At 35.3% G+C, this 22,370-nt stretch overlaps 1 protein-coding gene across 2 annotated transcripts; it reads right to left on the bottom strand.

The window, feature by feature from the left end:
• LOC109850838 lies at positions 511–3,619 on the bottom strand. 2 transcript variants are annotated; one of them, XM_020420907.1, is made up of 5 exons: positions 2,780–3,619; positions 2,598–2,690; positions 2,400–2,507; positions 1,916–2,315; positions 511–767 (listed from the first exon to the last, which is right to left on the bottom strand). In XM_020420907.1, the coding sequence occupies exons 1-4, from the start codon at positions 2,810–2,812 to the stop codon at positions 1,917–1,919; spliced, it is 633 nt and encodes a 210-aa protein (XP_020276496.1). In that variant the 5' UTR covers positions 2,813–3,619; the 3' UTR covers positions 511–767; position 1,916. The 2 variants fall into 2 exon arrangements, with proteins under 2 accessions (XP_020276496.1, XP_020276497.1); XM_020420908.1 differs by lacking the exon at positions 2,400–2,507.

Raw genomic sequence — 22,370 nt, 5'->3', positions numbered from 1 at the left:
TGATGCGTCGGGAAAAGCACAACCTTTAGCGACGCATAACAATTTGCGTCGGCAAAAGCATATAGTATTTTTTCCATATGCATGGTTGCGTCGGGAAATCTTACACTTTTGGCGACGTAGGTAACGTCGGCAAAGGGTAATGCGTCGGCAAAAGTATACTTTTGCCGACGCAGAGTATAGCGTCGCTAAAGATCTCATCTTTGGCGACGCATAATTACGTCGGCAAAAGTATACTTTTGCCGACGCAGAATGTAGCGTCGCTAAAAGGCCATCTTTGGCGACGCATACTTGTGTCGGCAAAAGTATACTTTTGCCGACGCAGAATATAGCGTCGCTAAAAATCTCATCTTTGGCGACGCATATTTGCATCGCTAAAAGATAAAATAACGTCTACAAAAGTGTTACTTTTAGTAACGCTTATCGACACTAATTTGCATCGCCAAAAGTAATATATTTTCTGTCACATACAAACCTACACTGAATCTGAACATCCAAAAAAATTTGCTCCCATTCACATCAACATAAAAGTTTATTTTTCCATTTCCCCTTGAGCGCTAAAAGCGTTAATTTACAAACTTCCTTTTGCATACCCAAGTACATAAAGTCTCTCAAAAACAGATTACATCAAGAAAACTAGAAACGACAATCTCAAATTTGTATCATTAATTACAAATAGTTGATTACAGGAGGAGTATCTGCATTAAGTGCCTAAAGAGACTTTGTTTTCTGCATACGAACAGCAACACCTGCATTAAGAGCATTGTTTTCTGCATACGAATAAAGATATTTATTAGATGGAAAAACACTCGGCCAAAGAAAAATGAAATGGTTTGTTATTCCAAGTTGCAGATATGGTAAGCACCTGACCATGGAAGAAAAGGAAAAGCATATAATAGCTCGCATCATGTAGGTATTCCTTGTTAACATATCCATGAAACAAACACTAAAAATACTTGCTGAATGTATCATTACATGAGAAGGTGAACTGATCATGTACCAAAATGATCATGTCGATAAAGGTGTGCAAGGATATGTAGCAAAGATATACTATCAGTGGCAAGGAACAAATATTAGGCAGAACTAGTAAAGGATAATAATGAGAGTTCCAGGTACCGATAGGAGAAAATGAAGGATGGTAGCAACTAAAGAGAGTCATATAGAAACCTACCTCAATTTTAGCATCAGCATATGGGGGGTCAAGACTTTGAACAAATCACTCTCTTAACTATACACGTGATGTTTGATAAAAAAAGAAAAACTATACACGTGCTGAACATGTTCAAAATTTATGTACAGCAGACTATGAGAAATTAAAAAAAAAGATCTGCAGATGTTCTTCAGCTTACCAGTTCCAAACTCAAGAAAGTTAGTAAGCAGAGATTTGCATATGTCATATTTATCCATCATAATACCCAAAGAAAATGTGCTACTGGAGATGGATCGATCTGGAAATCTTTACATGCCAAACCTTGATCCGCTGCTCCTATTCACTTTTGGAATAACACTTTTTCGATCTGGAAATCTTTACATGCCAAACCTTGATCCGCTGCTCCTATTCACTTTTGGAATAACACTTTTTCAAGATAAAATATTACTCCTGATACTAATATACATTATTAATTTAGATGTTGGATTGAGTTTGCTTATTGGTCTTTTAGAAGCTGGAATTTGTGCAATTAAAAAGAGAAATGTCAATAACTTAATGCCATTGAGCGACTTATTAAAGCAAAATTTTAGGCTTCATATTGCTCAGTACAAATTGAAGGATCGTTTGGCCCTCCCTTATAGATATTATCCTTCTTAATCTCATGACCAATTTATATTTATTGATTTTGTTGAAATCTTTAGAAACCGTGCTTTGCACGGGTCTAAATACTAGTAAGTCTAATAATGAAAAATTAAATGCAAGTCTGACCTCATCTCGATGAGAAATCTCTACTACCACTGCTCGCTGCAGGCTGGCTACGTGCAAATAGCTGATGCACTAAAGCCTCAAGTTTAGCAGTCTTCTGGGCTTGTGCGTTCATCTGCTCGGCTTGTGCGTTCATCTGCTCGGCTTGTGAGGTAATCTGCTCGGCTTGTGAGGCAATTTGTTCGGCTTGCACAGCTACTGTCTCCTTTAAAGCCACGACCTCAGCATCTCGCTCAGCTGACTTTGCAAGAGACCTGGTAGATGAACTCCCTCGAAGGTGGATCCCATACCCCTTCAGGTAACCTGGTCTCCTTCCAAGTACCTCAATGGAGATCTCAAACTCATTCATCGGGGATGTAACTTCGGACTGAGATTGTTCGGTAGTCTTGTTGACTAATTGCTCCTGTCATTTTTAAAGATGCAAGATCCATATCATTTTTAAGTTTTTTATAGATTGATTTAACAAAAGTAAATTGGACATACGTACATAGGTATCTTGTGCTTTCTCGTTTACCCATACTTTCTTTTTTTTTTGGTAGTGGGTTTCCTTGTAAAATTCCGGAAAAGATGGAGCTTGCCCATCATTTTTTGATTTCTGTAATTTAATAAATTTATCATTATGGTTGTTAATAACTATTTATAGTCTATTTATTTAAAAAGTAAAAACTTATAAAGCAAAACTTACGATTAGTGACATCGCTGCTGCAAATGATCGGGAACCAGATATATGATTGTAGGGCAACTTTGATCGACTCTCCTTCGCTTTATAAGATTTTGTCTAATAACCAATATAAAATATATTATTAAAATATATCACAACAAATAAAATTAACATGACAATTTAATAAAGTGATTTGAGATATATACCTTCCATTCTTCAGTTTCCCACACATCGATCATCGATACCCAATCATTGGGCTCCACACGCTTCGGTGGATGGTTCTTGGGATCAGGTACTCCCTTCTCTATTAAACCAAGATAGTAGGCGTGCAACTCATGCTTCCAATTTCTATATATACTCTGACACTTTTTCTTTATGGAATCTTGGATGACTAGGTCGTTCTCATAGTCCTCGACATCAAATCTTTGCTACAAGTACAGTTAAGCATGAATATACATATAAGCATGAATATCCTTTTGTAAGCATGAATATACATATAAGCATAAATATGGTTTTATAGTTTTTGATAAATTTCTTTCAAATTTATCTAACGAGTCAGCCTTACGAAACAAAAACACACCATTCACTAATCTACACCAAAACATATAATGTTATGTATATCAAAGTAACACACCAAACAATTGAGGAAACTCACAGTTTTGAAGTTTTTTGATCCACAACTTAAGCTTTTAGGATATAACTATCAAAACAAAGATTCCAGAAGCAGGTACAATTTCTAATGCTTGAGATGAAATTCAGCCTCAATTAACACACATTATGTCTGGTTTAACAAAAGCTCAATGACTACTCACCTGAGCATATTTAGTGTACATATTACTTGATTAATTAAATTATAATGTTTTAACAGCCATATATGTTTATATGAATCATTCATGTTTGGCTTTAATTGCGTTTGTATACATGTTTGTGTACAAAGCAAAATGTGTACGTGTTTGTGTCTGTTTGTTTCAGAAGGCGAAAGAGCAAGGAAATAAAGAACAACAGTTGTCATCAGCTATTCTTAATTAAACAGCTATTCTATTAAGGGGATTTGGATCCGGGTCTTTGATATGGGATTTCAAGGGGAAAATATAGTGGATTTACAATTATACAAAAACAAATCATGAGTGATTCTTAATGTCTGCATCCAAGAAGTTTTGTTACATCTCTTAGAACTCGGATCTGAAGATCTGAAGGTTGTGGGTCCATTACAAGCTCACCATATATTAAACCATGAATCCATAAAAAAATCATCACCATAATTATCCTAACAATCCATGAGTCCTGAGAAGAAATAATCTTCATAAAGTGTCAGAGTGTTTAGGGAAATCATTATTGCCGCTATAGTAATAAAAAATGGAAAACATAACTTGTGAATTGTCTAGTCAGATTGTTGGCTGCTTGCAATTAAAATTGATACATTACACAATTCTAGAATTGAAAATCACAAAATCATAAATGCAATTGTAAATAGGAAAATGCCAAATAGAGAAAGGGGAGGTATGCAGAATTAGTCAGAAACAAAAAAGTCAATATAAAAAGAGTTTTATGTGCATGAGAGAGCAGGCAAGAAAATTATGCAATTTCTGCAACCAATATTGTTGCATGCATTGTCTCAGCTCTGGCTGGCCCTGTAAGTGATAATACAATACCTAGCTAATAAGGAAAATACATCAGCTACTTGCATGTGCATAAATATATTTTGGTGCCTCATTTATGGGTGCATACGATTGAGCTCTTTTGTTGGGTTCGTGAAGGAAAACTCAAAACTGTGATATTATATGTAGTAAACTTTCCAAGTTTATGAATTGCCTGTAAGTGACCATTTAACGAGTTTTGAGCCAATGGATCCCAACCCAATTGGGCTTAGATCATTAAGTATGAAAATACTCCTTGGGCTTAATTACTCGGTCAGCTTTGGCTTTATAAGATAGAATCATCTTGAATTCAAGAGTTTTTTTTCTTTTTTTTATGCCCATTTTTCGCACTCTTCTTTTACAATTTTTTTTTATGTATATGTATATATATTCTGAAAAATATGTAAATCATGACACTTTGAAAAATTATTTTTAACTCTAAGCTAAGCATGCTAAAATTTTATTATTTTAAATAAAAGTCCAAGTTAAGGCTTAAGTAAAGTATACTACTTTAAAAATTATTTCTTAAGAAATTTATTTAGAGTTATCATAAAAGGTGAACTTAAGTAAAAAATCAACTAGGGATTAGAAAATTTCAAATTTATCAAATAAATCAATTATAACTTAACTCTATCAATTCGGCAAGTGACAATATTTTTATAATTTTTTAAGAAAGAAAAATAAATAAAAAATACAACAAAAAAGGTAAAAAAAAGGAAAAAAATAGCTAATTCCCACCCCTACACCTAAATTTTGCATTGTCCTCAATGCACAAAGTAAAGTAGATAAGAAGTGAAGCACTTATAATTGGTCAACTGATAAAAATTTGTAATTACCTTTGGTCTTGTGGAGGATGAAATCATCAATTAATTTATTTATATATATTTTTTCTTTTCTTTTTCTTTTTTTTCCAAATTTTTTCTTTCTTTTTTTTTTATTTTTTTCTTTTTTCCTCTTTTGTAAAACTGAACAAGAAACTCTAAAATGAGAGAAGATTTTATTATGGTGAAATAAACAATGTAGATTGAAATATTCAACATGAAGAGCTCGTGTTCTATATTGAATCCTACCTTATCGCTGAAAATTCTTCCCCGGATTTTAAATAAATTCAAAATGATATAATCAACACTGTGCTGAAATTCCAAGCATATCGGGGTGTTTAATAATTCTTGTGGTAATGGAAGGTAGATATTATTGGTGTCATACGTTTTGAACTTAGATTCTTGATTTATGAATGTTTGTTTTCTAACAACCAATTTTTCTTTAACACTTTCCTCAACCCTAAGATTCAGGGCTGAGGTGTAAAAATTTGATTGTTGTTTATTTTCCAAAAATCTTAGTTCATCAAGAAAGAGTTTTTTAAAATTCAGTTCAAAGCAGCAATTGTTTAACACGGTTTCTTTATTTTGACAAACCTGATCTGCTTCTCCTAATATTTTTAGCTCCTCACCAAAAATTTTCTCAAAACTTGGATCTGATTCTTCTTCTTCTTCCTCTGGTCTTTCCTGAATTAAGTTATCAGAAGGAGAATGAATTGGAAAAAGAATTTGGCTTAAAGGTGTTCTTTCCTGATTATCGACCTGTTTTCTTGACTGTAGTGCATTCATTTGAGTGTCTTTAGGATTGACCACGGGTTGACTCAGAATTTCTCCTTCCTCTTCTTCACTTATGGTACTAGCTAGCTGATCAATGTGGGTTTCTAATCTAGCTATGGCTTAAGTGTTAGAGTTAAGTATGAGTTCAGTTGATTGCATAAAGAAGTTCATCGTGTAGGATGTTTGAGTTAACATATCCGTGGCTAGTGTGGATGCCTAAATTATGATTTCAAAACATTTTTCCAAAATATTAAGATGTTCATCATAATCAGTATCAAGAGGAGTGTGAGTTACAACTTGATGATGAGGAGACTGATTTTGATGTGACAGATTGGGTTATTAAAATTATGGATGAGAATTGAAAGGAACTGTGTTTCCCCTAGGAAAATGTTGGATCGAAGAGGGAGTGGAGTTTTGAGTTCCGGAGTGGTTTCCCTGATTCCATGCAATGTTTGGGTAATTTGCCCTACCTGGATTGTAGGTTGGAAAAAATGGATCATTCACCAAATACTGAGATGGGCTCTCTACAAATTGCCGAGCTTCATTGGGGATTTCTATCCTTTTGGGATAACATAAATCTTGGAGAACATGTGGATTAGCTATTACTTTAATTTGTTCAAAACGAATTTGTCGATGTGTATTATCCCTAATCCATGTTTTGCATGAACCCAAAACAATTTCTTTTATACCATTTTTTTAAGATAAAACAAAAGTTAGTTTATTTTTTATGAGAAGAAAAAGGAAAAACCTAACTAAAACAAACAAAAACAATCACTTTGCAATCACTTTAACTCTAGGGTTAAGCCTAACTCAGCTAGACCAGCTCCTAACCAAAAATTCCTTAAGTGAAACGATAAAAGTTTTACTCGGTTAGTTAGTCAGGTAAGGATAGGAACAAAGGTTGATCAGAGATCGATTAAGTACCTCGTTCCTTATAGAGGACTTTACGCAACCCTTAAATCTTACCTTAGACACCAACTAATCCAAGAAAACATAAATCAGTTCACTAAAGATTCTTTGTTCCTTTTTGAGCTTGATTCCTTAGGGCCAACGTCTAATGAGTTTTATTAGGCTTGGATTGTGTAGTGAGGAATTAGTGATTTTTGTGCTAGGAAAAAGGTGATGAAATCCCTCACCTTATCTTGATTAGGGGGTTTTGCCCTTAAAAATATTTTTAAGTATGTGCCAAATCAAGATGCTCAAATCACTTTGGTGAATTCCTACTAACTATATGAAATACAACCCTAGAAAAATCAAGATGCTCAAATCACTTTGGTGAATTCCTACTAACTATATGAAATACAACCCTAGAAATTAAAAACGACTAAAAAGGATGGTCACTTTGGTGAATTCCTACTAACTATATGAAATACAACCCTAGAAATTAAAAACGACTAAAAAGGATGGTAAAAATAAAATCTTTTTTTAATTAGGATTAACAACCAAACAAATGAGAAGGGGGGAATTTGTTTGAATTTATTATTTTTTAGTAAATATCAAAGTGGAGGGTGAATTTTATTATGATCACGAAAATAAAATCTTTTTTTAAAGATCCGAATTGTCACTAATTGTGAGAAACTAACTAAAGGTGTGGAATTAAAAATATTAGGAAGAAGACTCACCACAAGCGAATCTCTAATTCCTTAATCTCCAATTCTTAATCTTTAATCACCAAATAGTTCTTTCACAAGAAACACACAAGTTAAAGAAAAAAAATAATAAAAAATCCTACTTAAGCACCTTCTCCGGCAACGGCGCCAAAAACTTGATGCGGCATAAACATATACCCAAAAATTACAAGTATACAATCAATCAAGTTATAGTATAAAATGTTATCGATCCCACGAGGAAGGTGTTTTGTAGGAGAAAATTAGAATTGGTTCTTATGTTGTGTACGTGACAAACAGGAGTGAAGAATAAGTGTGATTGTGGAGAGAATGAGAGAATGAAAATGATTGTGTAAATGAATATATTTGAGAGTGGAAGTGATAAAAAAATAAATGTGATCTGTAAATGAATATATTTGAGAGTGGAAGTGATAAAAAAATAAATGTGATCAACAAGGCAAGAAGGAAAAATCAAGAAACAAAGTAAAAAAATAAATGTGATCAACAAGGCAAGAAGGAAAAATCAAGAAACAAATAAAAATCAAGAATAAAATTCAAGAAAGTAAACTTGGTGGATTCAATTAAAGATACGAGTAATCTAAAATTGAACCCTCTTCTTAGAAAAGGGTGATTCCCTAGAGGGTTCTAGCCTAAAGGCGAATCAAAAAAAATAAAAATAAACAAAAAAAAATACTAAACCCAAAAGGGTTCTAGCCTCAAGGTGAATAGTATAAAAAATTAAAATTTAACTATAAAATAAATTATAAAATCTAAACTACAAAATAAATTATAAGAATTAAATGCAAAAAAATAAATCTAACCTATAAGCATGAAATAAATCTAAGGCAAGATAGTTCTAGCTTCTTGACTATTTAACAAGAAAATAAATCTAACTACAAGCATATAAATAAATCTAAACTAGTACGCAATAAAAAAGAAATAAAAGAGAAAAAATAAAAAAATGCAAACCTTCAAATAATTCTTCATCTCTATCTTCATCATCCAACAAAGAGAAGAAATATTTAAAGTGGTGAAAAAATTATTTTATTAATTATAACAAAAGTTACAAATTTGAAAGGTCTTCTTAATTAAGAGTGGCCCTCCTCTCCAAATAGAGTTACAAAAATTTTCACACCCTCAACCCCTCACTCTCTACCCCTATTTATAGTAAACAATAATGAATATGAGCCCTTGGATTAAAATCTTATCCAAAACCATCAAAAATCAGCCCTTAAATCGTAACAGAACTGTCAGCATCGATGCCAGCATCAATGACTATTTCGATGCTAGCATCGATATCCTATCAAATTTCTCCCTTCGCAGATGGCTTCGTCTCGTCGAGATAGGTGATTTTCATATATTATATGTTAAATTCCACCTTCTAGATTGAGAGATATCGTTATTTCTTTGCGGCCAACTATCTTGAATACATTTTTTTCATATTTGATTTTTTTTATTTTCTCCGGCTTCTAAAGGCAACTCGGCTTGATTCTAGATTGGCTTTTTTGGCTCTTGCTTGTGTTCTTCATTTAATTCATGGGTATTTGTTGAGAGAAGAGATCTTGGGCTTTATTCTTCATTAACCTGCAATTAAAAATAAAAATAATTATTAATGGTATATTTATTCATATAAAATAGATAATAAGGGTATAAAATTGTAATAAAAATATTATTATCAAATACCCCCATACCTAAACTTTTGCTAGTCCTCTATAAAAGAAAGAAAAAGGAATGAAAACCTAACTCACTTTCGTAGGAATCACGGTTGTATTTAGCGCATACAACAAGCCTTTAAACCCCTAGGTTACCCTAGTGGACGAGTTGTAGTCTCGTGAGGGTTTGCAGAGAATATACCCACAAAATTTGGTCATCTTGCCAAATTAAAAAAGTTAGTAAATAACTAAATTTACTTAATAATTGAAGCTAGTTATTACTCAAGAAAACATTTTTATATATAACTCTAAGATAAATTTCCTAGAAAATCTTCTCATTATAGCAATACAAAATCAATCCAAACTTAGAAATTTAATTTAAAATTTTTGAAAAGAACATGCTGACTCATTGTTTTAAATAATTTTTAAGTTACTTGATCTAAAATATTTTCGAAGACCATATATACAAATATAACTATATATATAAAACATTTATTAGTATTTTTATTATTATTATTTTTCTTTTTTAACACTTTCTTCCTTGGTAATTTTTTTTACTTTACGGGCTTTCTAAGTGACCATTTAACGAGTTTTGAGCCAATGGATCCCAACCCAATTGGGCTTAGATCATTAAGTATGAAAATACTCCTTGGGCTTAATTACTCGGTCAGCTTTGGCTTTATAAGATAGAATCATCTTGAATTCAAGAGTTTTTTTCTTTTTTTTTATGCCCATTTTTCGCACTCTTCTTTTACAATTTTTTTATGTATATGTATATATATTCTGAAAAATATGTAAATCATGACACTTTGAAAAATTATTTTCAACTCTAAGCTAAGCATACTAAAATTTTATTATTTTAAATAAAAGTCCAAGTTAAGGCTTAAGTAAAATATACTACTTTGAAAATTATTTCTTAAGAAATTTATTTAGAGTTATCATAAAAGGTGAACTTAAGTAAAAAATCAACTAGGGATTAGAAAATTTCAAATTTATCAAATAAATCAATTATAACTTAACTTATAGTACTTTGAAAATTATTTCTTAAGAAATTTATTTAGAGTTATCATAAAAGGTGAACTTAAGTAAAAAATCAACTAGGGATTAGAAAATTTCAAATTTATCAAATAAATCAATTATAACTTAACTCTATCAATTTGGCAAGTGACAATATTTTTATAATTTTTTAAGAAAAAAAAGAAATAAAAAATACAACAAAAAAGGTAAAAAAAAGAGGAAAAAAATAGCTAATTCCCACCCCTACACCTAAATTTTGCATTGTCCTCAATGCACAAAGTAAAGTAGATAAGAAGTGAAGCACTTATAATTGGTCGGCTGATAAAAATTTGTAATTACCTTTGGTCTTGTGGAGGATGAAATCATCAATTAATTTATTTATATATATTTTTTCTTTTCTTTTTCTTTTTTTTCCAAATTTTTTCTTTCTTTTTTTTTATTTTTTTATTTTTTCCTTTTTTGTAAAACTGAACAAGAAACTCTAAAATGAGAGAAGATTTTATTATGGTGAAATAAACAAAATAAACAATGTAGATTGAAATATTCAACATGAAGAGCTCGTGTTCTATATTGAATCCTACCTTATCGCTGAAAATTCTTCCCCGGATTTTAAATAAATTTAAAATAATATAATCAACACTGTGCTGAAATTCCAAGCATATCGGGGTGTTTAATAATTCTTGTGGTAATGGAAGGTAGATATTATTGGTGTCATACGTTTTGAACTTAGATTCTTGATTTATGAATGTTTGTTTTCTAACAACCAATTTTTCTTTAACACTTTCCTCAACCCCAAGATTCAGGGCTGAGGTGTAAAAATTTGATTGTTGTTTATTTTTCAAAAATCTTAGTTCATCAAGAAAAAGTTTTTAAAAATTCAGTTAAAAGCAGCAATTGTTTAACACAGTTTCTTTATTTTGACAAACCTGGTCTGCTTCTCCTAATATTTTTAGCTCCTCACCAAAAAATTTCTCAAAACTTGGATCTGATTCTTCTTCTTCTTCCTCTGGTCTTTCCTGAATTGTGTTATCAGAAGGAGAATGAATTGGAATAAGAATTTGGCTTAAATGTGTTATTTCCTGATTATCGACCTGTTTTCTTGACTGTAGTGCATTCATTTGAGTGTCTTTAGGATTAACCACGGGTTGACTCAGAATTTCTGCTTCCTCTCCTTCACTTATGGTACTAGCTAGTTGATCAATGTGGGTTTCTAATCTAGCTATGGCTTGAGTGTTAGAGTTAAGTATGAGTTCGGTTGATTGCATAAAGAAGTTTATCGTGTAGGATGTTTGAGTTAACATATCCGTGGCTAGTGTGGATGTCTTAATTATGATTTCAAAACATTTTTCCAAAATATTAAGACATTCATCATAATCTGTATCAAGAGGAGTGTGAGTTACAACTTGATGATGAGGAGACTGATTTTGATGTGACAGATTAGGTTGTTGAAATTGTGGATGAGAATTGAAAGGAACTGTGTTTCCCCTAGAAAAATGTTGGATCGAAGAGGGAGTGAAGTTTTGAGTTCCGGAGTGGTTTCCCTAATTCCATACAATGTTTGGGTAATTTTCCCAACCTGGATTGTAGGTTGGAAAAAATGGATCATTCACGAAATACTGAGATGGGCACTCCACAAATTCCCGAGCTACATTGGGGATTTCAATCCTCTTGGGGTAACATAAATCTTGGAGAACATGTGGATTAGCTATTTCTTTAATTTGTTCAAAACGAATTTGTCGATGTGTATTGTCCCTAATCCATGTTTTGCATGCACCCAAAACAATTTCTTTTATACCATTTTTTTAAGATAAAACAAAAGTTAGTTTATTTTTTATGAGAAGAAAAAGGAAAAACCTAACTAAAACAAACAAAAACAATCACTTTGCAATCACTTTAACTCTAGGGTTAAGCCTAACTCAGCTAGACCAGCTCCTAACCAAAAATTCCTTAAGTGAAACGATAAAAGTTTTACTCGGTTAGTTAGTCATGTAAGGATAGGAATAAAGGTTGATCAGAGATCGATTAAGTACATCGTTCCTTTCATAGGACTTTACACAACCCTTAAACCTTACCTTAGACACCAACTAATCCAAGAAAATATAAACCGGTTCACCTAATGATTCTTTGTTCCTTATTGAGCTTGATTCCTTAGGGAAAATATCTAATGAGTTTTATTAGGCTTTGGTTGTGTAGTGAGGAATTAGTGATTTTTGGGCTAAGGAAAGGGTGATAAAATCCCTCACCTTATCTTGATTAGGGGGTTTTGCCCTTAAGAATATTTTCAAGTGTGTGTCAAATCAAGATACTCAAATCACTTTGGTGAATTCCTACTAGATGAAATCCCTCACCTAATATTGATTAGGGGGTTTTGCCCTTAAGAATATTTTCAAGTGTGTGCCAAATCAAGATGCTCAAATCACTTTGGTGAATTCCTACTAACTATATGAAATGCAACCCTAGGAATTAAAAATGACTAAAAAGGATGGTAAAAATAAAATCATTTTTTTAATTAGGGTTAACATTCAAACAAATGAGAAGGGGACAATTTGTTTGAATTTATTATTTTGTTACTAAATGTCAAAGTGGAGGGTGAATTTTATTATGGTCATGAAAATAAAAATATTTTTTTAAAGATCATAATTGTCACTTATTGTGAGAAACTAATTAAAGGTGTGGAATTGAAAATATTAGGAAGAAGACTTACCACAAGCTAATCTCCAATTCTTGATCTTTAATCTCCAAGCAGTTCTTTCACAAGAAACACACAAGTTAAAGAAACAAAATAATAAAAATCCTACTTAAGCACCTTCCCCGGTAACGGCGCCAAAAACTTGATGCGGCATAAACATATACCCAAAAATTACAAGTGCATAATCAACCAAGTTATATTATAAAATGTTATCGATCCCACGAGGAAGGTGTTTTGTAGGAGAAAATTAGAATTGGTTCTTATGTTGTGTGCGTGACAAACAGGAGTGAAGAATAAGTGTGATTGTGGAGAGATTGAGAGAATGAAAATGATTCTGTAAATGAATATATTTGAGAGTGGAAGTGATAAAATAAATAAATGTGATCAGCAAGGCAAGAAGGAAAAATCAAGAAACAAATAAAAATCAAGAATAAAATTCAAGAAAGTAAAGTTGGTGGATTCAATTAAAGATACGAGAAATCTAAAATTGAACCCACTTATTAAAAAAGGGTGATTCCCTAGAGGGTTCTAGCCTAAACGCGAATCAAAAAAAATAAAAATAAACAAAAAGAAAAAATAAACCCAAAAGGGTTCTAGCCTCAAGGTGAATAGTGCAAAAAATTAAAATCTAACTACAAAATAAATTGTAAAATCTAAACTACAAAATAAATTACAAGAATTAAACATAAGAAAATAAATCTAATCTATAAGCATGAAATAAATCTAAGGTAAGAGGGTTCTAGCCTCTTAGCTATTTAACAAGAAAATAAAATCTAACTACAAGCATAAAAATAAATCTAAACTAATAAGCGATAAAAAAGACATAAAAGAAAAAAATAAAAGAAATGCAAGTCTCCAAATAATTCTTCATCTTCATCTTCATCATCCAACAAAGAAAAGAAATATTTAAAGTGGTGAAAAAATTATTTTATTAATTGTAACAAAAGTTACAAATTTGGAAGGCCTGAAAAAATTATTTTATTAATTGTAACAAAAGTTACAAATTTGGAAGGCCTTCTCAATTAAGAGTGACCCTCCTCTCCAAATTACAAATTTGGAAGGCCTTCTCAATTAAGAGTGACCCTCCTCTCCAAATGGAGTTACAAAAATTTTCACATCCTCAACCCCTCACTCTCTACCCCTATTTATAGTAAACATCAATGAATATGAGCCATTTGATTGAAATCTTATCCAAAACTATCAAAAATCAGCCCTTAATTCGTAACAGAACTATCAGTATCGATGCCAGCATCGATGCTGGCATTGATGCCGGCATCGATGCCCTCATCGATGCTTGCATCAATGTCCTATCAAATTTCTGCCGTCACGGATGGCTTCATCTCATCGAGATAGGCAATTTTCATATATTTTATGTTAAATTTTTTCTTCCGGATTGCGAGATATCGTCGTTTATTTACGGCCAACTATCTTGAATACATTTTTTTTCATATTTGATTTTTTTATTTTCTCCGGCTTCTACAGGCTACTCGGCTTGATTCTGGGCTTGGGCTTTTTGGCTCTTGCTTGTGTTCTTTATTTAATTCATGGGTTTTTGTTGAGAGAAGAGATCTTGGGCTTTATTCTTTATTAACCTGCAATTAAAGAAAAAATAGTTATTAATGACATATTTATTCATATAAAATAGATAATGAGGGTATAAAATTGTAATAAAATATGATTATCATGTTTCTCATGCTCGACCTATGACTTCGAGTAGATGAAGATGTTGTCGATGAAAATAATAACGAACCGGTCCAAATACGGATGAAAAACTTAATTCATCAAATCCATAAATATATCAGGTGCATTAGTTCGCCTAAATGGCATGACAAGAAATTCATAAGACTCATATCGAGTCAAAAGGTGGTCTTAGGAATATCCATCCCCTAAACCCACAACTAATGATAGCCAGAACGAAGATCAATTTTCGAGAAATACTACGCTCTCTGCATTAGGTCGAATAAGTCATCAATCCTCGGTAATGGATACCAATTCCGGATGGTGACCTTATTCAACTCATGATAATCGATACACAATCGAAGGCTACCATCCTTCAAGGACCGATGCTCCCCATGGAGAATGACTCTGACGAATAAAACCTTGAGAAATTCATGTTAAATCACGTTCAAAACTTAAACCCAAAACTGGAAATCTGTTCTATATCTTTTTAAATAAAAAAGATTAGATCTTTATATTATACAGTTCAAAAAGAAGTGATCTTTATACATAAACTAGGTTTAGAAATCCGATAAAACTATATAAAAATATTTAAAAACAGGGGATGAGTATAGAGGAGATGAAACTCACCTCAAAACGTGATGGACTCCCCAAATATGCAAGAAAACACGATCCTCCTTCACCAAAAGCCGCGAATCTTGCCCTCCTCTTGATTCTTGCTTCTCAAAGCTCTCAAAACTCACAAAGTAAATTCTAGGGTTTAGAGGGGGAGAGAGACTGTTGTTCAGAATGTGTGGAAACAAGAAAAAGGGAAGAAAATGTATAGATACATATATATACACAAACGGACCAAACCGATGCAACAATGACCCAAAACAAAAAATACCCAGTCTGTGTACCCGTCGATCGACTGCCTTACAAGGCATCGGTCGACCGATCTGGGGCCCCTGAGGTGTATTTCTGCCGACTGATTCCTTGTGTTGTGCATGTTTACACTATCAAACATATGTATATGTACTTAATCAATCTCAAATTGAGTTAAAAAACCATGCTCATTCATCCCAGAATAGTATCAAACATATTAAAAGTTATTTATCATTATTTATCATAATATTTTCAAAATTTTGGGGTTTTACACCAGAGTTGTAAGTCTATATCAATTTGTTGTTGTGTGCATCAAATATTTAGTGAACCGTAAACAGTCTAGTGTTCTTGTGTGGTATCAAAAGCTATAACTTATCAGTACTCCTTCTAATTTAAATGTTATTTGGTTAGTTATTTTCCTAGAAAAGCTAAATTTTACTTATTGGCTTCTGGTTGTGTTGGACATAGTTACAATATGCATTTCCATTATCGCCTCTTATATATGGCAACATCAACAGCAGGAAAAGAGTTATTTTGTTATATCCATTAGCATCTTGATTGATGCTTTTCAACTTCTTCAAGAAAATGATTATTATTGCATCAAAACATTATTATGATCACTGATTAGAGTATTTTCACATTACATTTGCAATGAAAAACTAAAGACGAAATTATATAATGCTGAAATTGATTTGGGTGAATATGATTTGAGAGAAAATTCTAAAATAATCTATGAAAGAAACTGAATTATAAAACTTCTTTGGTGAACCCAAAAGCTCAAGTGAAACATAAAGAATTTGGTGGTTTTCATTGAAATGAATTCTCAAACAAGTACACAATGAACATCATTCAATTTTTGCACTATTTCAAAATCTGCAGTCTCAATTTTTTTATCATCTTTTCTAGTAATGCATATGGTTTGTGTTAGGTACACACCAACAATAACGCCTCAAACGGAGATGTAATACATAGAATAAAGACACAAAAAATCAATCACAGTACTCACAAATATACGTGGTTCACTCCTTCGGAGCTATTCCACGGTGCAACGACGATGCAAAATTCTTTTATATCCCAAAAGAATAGATCAAAGAAAACACCCTCTCTTGATCAGATATACTCAAAGAACTCTCACAAACTCTCTCTGTGTTTTCTCTCTTACTCTTCTATGAGAGGAGTTGTTTCTGAGATGAGTTTTCCTTAAGAGTTTAGGGCCCTATTTATAGTGTTTGAGAAACACTATGCACAAATAAAATATTATTAGTGGGACCCGCTACTAATAATAAATAATTGTGGGACCCACATCCTCTTTCTCATTTTCAAAGAAATTGGCCACCGATTTCTCAAACGTCAAAAAAGGGCTGCTGGGGTTAAAAAAAAGACGGCTGGTTAACAATCTCCCACTTGAAGATTTGATTGAGTATCAATCATATCTTCACACCACTCTTAGTTGCATCATCCAGATATCTTGTATCTTTGGCGTGTTGTACGACTCTCAACGTTTTCAACGGAGGCCATATGAGGCTGCACACAGCCTCACCTTCTCGAGCGGAACTGGCTTGGTCAGCATATCGGCTGGATTGTACTTCGTATCAATCTTCACAAGCTTGAACTTGTTCCTACTTTGCCATCTCTGTATGGCATGGTGCTTCATGTCAATATGTTTGGTCCGAGTATGGAATGCGTCGTTCTCTGACAAGTGAATGACACTCTGACTGTCGTAGTGGATAAAGTATTTCTCAATGCTTACTCCAAGCTTAAGAAGAAAAGCCTTCGACCATAGCAACTCCTTTGCTGCCTCTGTTGCAGACACGTACTCGGCTTCGATTGTCGACAAAGCCACAGTATCCTGTAACTTGGATCTCCAACTTATCGCTCCACCACCTAAGATGAAGATGTAGCCGCTCGTACTCCTTCTCGAGTCTATATCCCCGGCATAATCTGCATAACAAAAGCCCTCTAGCTGCAAATCTGCCCCGCCATACTCAAGACAACGGTCGGACGAGCTTCTCAAGTAGCGTAGAAGCCACTTGACCGTACCCTAGTGTTGTTTCCCTAGATTGCTCATGAAGCGGCTGACAACTCCTACTCCTTGTGAAATACCTGGCCTCGTATGCAACATAGCATACATCAAACTCCCGACAGTAGATGCGTATAGTATGTTGACCATGAACTCATGCTCTTTAGTAGTCTCTGGTGCTTGGGTCTTTGATAGCTTGAAATGACTTGCAAATGGCGAGCCTACTGATTTAGCTTTCTACATGCCGAACTTTTCAAGAATCTTCTCAATGTAGGCCTTCTGAGACAACCTTAGCCTCTGTGCTGATCTATCTCTGATGATCCTCATCCCTAGAATCTAGTTTGCTGGACCCAAATCCTTCATCTCGAAGCACTCAGAGAGACGCCCCTTGAGTTCTGCAATGCGGGCCAAGTCGGACACTGCAATCAACATGTCATCAACATAAATCAAGAGTATCACATAGGATTCCCCATATATCTTGATGAAGCAGCAGTGGTCTGTGTCGCATTTGAGAAAACCGTTCTCCTCCATAAAGTTCTCGAACTTCATGTACCACTGTCGCGGAGCTTGCTTCAGGCCATACAAGCTCTTGCGTAGGCGACACACGAGGCCCTCCCTGCCTCGTTCTTCGAAGCCCACTGGTTGATGCATATAGATCTCTTCCTTCAAATCTCCATGAAGAAATACTGTCTTCACATCCATCTGCTCTAGATGGAGATCTTGAACTGCCACAATGCTTAGCACAGTCCGGATCATGGTCAACTTGACGACGGGAGCAAAAACATCAAAATAGTCTATCCCTGCTTTCTGCTCATAGCCCTTCACTACAAGCCTCACCTTGTAGCATCTCCGTCCATCGGTTTCATCCTTGACTTGATAGATCCACTGATTATGAAGAACCTTTCTCCCTCTTGGAAGCTTTACGAGCTCCCAAGTCCCATTCTTCATCAAGGATTTCATTTCTTCCTCCATAGCAGACTCCCACTCGCCACGAGCTTTGCCGGTCTGTTGTACCTCCTCATAGCTTTCTGGCTCACCATTGTCAGTCAGGATAAGATAATTCATGGTGGAAAGGTACCTCTCTGGTACCCTTGCATTTCTTGGACCTTTGCGAATTGCGATCGGCAACTCTGCTGGATCCTGCTGTTGTACATCCGACACGTTCTCTTGGTCTCCATCTTCTATGCTAATAGGTATTTCACCGTCATCCTCACTATCAGTAACATCTGGAAAAAGAAGGGAAGATAGCTGACTCCCACTCACCTCTTTGGTCTTGTATACCGCATTCTCATGGAACACGACGTCACGACTACGCACCACCTTGCGCGCATCGTGATCCCAGAAACGGTACCCATACTCATCTCCTCCATAGCCGATGAAAGAGAGCTTCTTTGACTTTGGATCAGAACACCATTGGGGGTGTATTGCTACACAGTGATGCCCTTCGGCCTGAAAAATGCAGGTGCAACTTATCAACGTGCAATGAACACGATCTTTCACGAACACCTATGTAAGAAGATCGAGTGCTACATTAACGATATAGCAGTAAAGAGCCAACATAAAGGCGATCATCTTACAGACTTGAAAACAATGTTCGACATCATGCGAGCACATCAACTAAAGATGAACCCAACAAAATCTTTCCTTGGGGTATCAAGCGGGAAATTCTTAGGATTTATCGTCACATCCAAGGGAATTTCTCTTAACCCAGAAAAAGTGCGTGCTATCCAAGACATGCCACCTCCGAAGAATCTCAAAGAGCTCAGAGGTTTGCAAGGCAGACTGACCTACATTCGAAGGTTCATATCAAATCTTTCAGGACGGTGCCAACCTTTCTCTAAGCTCATGAAGAAAGGAGTATCCTTTGTTTGGGATGGAGAATGTCAAAAAGCATTTGAGAAGATTAAAAGATATCTCACTCAACCGCCAGTTCTCGTGGCCCTAATATCAGGAAAGTCATTCCTGTTGTATGTGAGGGCCATGGAACATTCTCTTGGAGCTTTGTTGGCCCAGAATAACGATCAAGGGCAAGAGCAAGCCATTTACTACTTAAGTAGGACCATGATGGGAGCCGAGCACCGATATAATCCGGTCGAAAAAGAGTGTCTCGCTTTGGTATTCGTAGTTCAAAAGATGCGACATTACCTAGTTGGGCAAACAATTCACGTCATCTCTAAGGTGAATCCCTTGAGAGTTCTGATGACTAAGCCATCTTCTCTAAATTTTCGGCTCGCAAAATGGGCCATTCTCTTGCCACAATATGACATGCAATTCATGCCCCAAAAGGTGGTCAAGGGTCAAGCATTGGCAGACTTCTTAGCCGATCATCCAGTGCCAGGGACATCTAAATTGTACGAAGAACTACTCGATGAAGTCGCTGAGGCTTGCGTTACTCGAGAAGCTACGTAAGTGTGGAAATTATTCTTCGATGGTGCATCTAGAGTAAATCCTCATGGAGCAATTATCGGAGGAGTGGGGGTCGTACTCGTTTCCCCGAACGGTCATGTGATCCCAAGAGGGTTTTCACTGATCAAACCTTATACCAACAATGTAGCCGAGTATAATGCGCTGCTATTAGGAATGCAATTTGCTGAAGAACTCAATATTTGGCATCTCGATGCTTACGGTGACTCTCAGCTCATCGTAAATCAAGTCCGAGGGGAATACGAGGTGCGTCATGAGGATCTACAGCTCATCGTAAATCAAGTCCGAGGGGAATACGAGGTGCGTCATGAGGATCTAATCCCGTACTACTTCGTAGTGCTAAAGCAAGCTAATAATCCCGTACTACTTCGTAGTGCTAAAGCAAGCTAAAAAGTTCGAAGGTTTCTTTATTGAATACATTCCGCGGGCTCAGAACACTTATGCGGACGCTTTAGCCTCTTTAGCAACCTCATTAGCATTGCCACCAGGGGCTGAAACAATGATTCCAGTCACGGGACGCGAGCTATACTGTTACAAAATTCCTATAGAGGAAAGCTCAGACAAGACAACGACAGGGGAAGTCTGCACAACCTCCATGAAGTTCGAATCTAGGGATTGGAGATTCCCATATATCAACTACGTCCTGTACGGAATTCTGCTCGATGACCCTAAAGAAGCAGCCTCCATCAAACGAAAGGCCCTTCGATTCTATTACAATGCAGTTTCTCAAATCCTGTATCATAAGTCACATGACGGAGTTTTGCTTCGATGCCTCTCTCGAAAGGAAGCAAAAGAGGCCCTCAAGGAGGAGGCCCATGATGGAATATGCGGAGCTCATCAACCCGGAGTTAAATTGGGGGATCGCCTCAGACGAATTGGCTATTACCGGCCAAAGATGTTCTCAGACGTAGTTGATTACGCTAAACATGATCACACGTGTCAGATTCATGGGGACTTTATCCACCAAGCACCAGGTAACTTACACCCCACGTCCGCATCTTGGCCATTTGAAATGTGGGGTATGGATATCGTAGGACTAATCTCTCCTCCGACTTCCAAAGGACACATCTTGGCCATTTGAAATGTGGGGTATGGATATCGTAGGACTAATCTCTCCTCCGACTTCCAAAGGACACCGGTTTATTTTAGCTGTAACCGATTACTTCTCAAAATGGGCGGAGGCAATCCCGTTAAAAGAAGTCAAGACAAAGAATGTGATTAAGTTTATCAAACATCACGTCATCTACCACTTTGGAGTCTAGAGACGAATAGTTCACGATAACGGGACACAATTTGTTAGCTTTGGATTTCAGAGATTTTGTGATAAGTTTAGACTCCAGAGTGTCGCATCCATGTCATATTATTCGCCCGTGAATGGTCTTGCGGAAGCTTTTAACAAGACCATCGTGAAGCTTCTTAAAAAGTTTGTTTCCAAGAGCCGACACGATTGGGACGAAAGACTTGGAGAATACCTATGGGCCTACCGCACAATGGTGAGGACCCCTACGAAAGCAACGCCATTCTCTTTAGTATACGGCTGTGAAGCTGTACTGCCACTTGAGATTCAAATCCCTTCCCTGAGAGTCACGATTACGACTGGACTAACAGAAGAAGAGAAACATCAACGACGTCTGCAAGAACTTGAAGCCTTAGACGACAAACAACTTCAAGCTCAGCAACAGATCGAATTATATCAAGCCCGTATTTCTAAAGCCTACAATAAAAAGGATAAAAAAAAATATTTTCAAGAAAGGCGATTTAGTTTTGGCTAACAGACGACCCATGGTGATGACGCACAAAACCAAAGGGAAGTTCAATCCCAAATGGGAAGGGCCCTTCGTGATAGAATCAGTCTATTCGAATGGAGCTTATCACCTCATCGATAAAAAAGAAGATAGGCTCATGATGCCGATTAACGGAAAATTCCTTAAGATATACTTCCCGTAAATCATGTAGCCCCTTTCCTTCTCTGTTAAAGGCCAGTCCAATTAGACTGGGGGTTGCCAATTCAGAGTGTATTTCAGGAATAATAGTTTAATTTTCCTATTTTGTATGTCGTCATGTTAACACTACACCTCTGACGATTAAAATTTTCTGAAATTATTCTAAGCGTTAATAAAGAGAATTTCAATTTTATGCTAAGCTAACACTACACTTATAGCATTCGCATTACTTTTCATTATCCTGAATTAGAATCCAACAAAAGAGACGATGAAAGGCAAAATGATATCATTTTCATTCAATATTGTTAATCTAAATACAAAAGTGATGGCAATCGAAATGAAAATGATACAAAATTATTCCTTAGCCAAAAACAGTGCAAAATCTAAGCATCAGGCTTCATCAACTTAAGAGATTTCAGCCTGGTCTTGAAGGCAGAAAGTTTCTCTTGGTGGGCTGCTCGGACTCGTCCTTCAATCTCCCTTCTAAGGTCTGCTTCAATAGGAGCAGCAGCAACAATATCTCTGTGAATCCTCTCGGCCGTGTGAAGCGTACGGCAAAAATCCGTATAAATCTGGCCGCTTTGAAGCTCAAGCCCCTTTCTGACATCTTCGTATTGGGCCAATTGGGCTTTCTTTTGGTCCAACTCGGCTTCTAGTCGAGCAATAGTTTCT

This window comes from Asparagus officinalis, chromosome 7, assembly GCF_001876935.1.
Source record: "Asparagus officinalis chromosome 7, Aspof.V1, whole genome shotgun sequence".
NCBI classification, from domain to species: domain Eukaryota; kingdom Viridiplantae; phylum Streptophyta; class Magnoliopsida; order Asparagales; family Asparagaceae; genus Asparagus; species Asparagus officinalis.
This window is presented reverse-complemented; position numbering and strand designations above follow the sequence as displayed.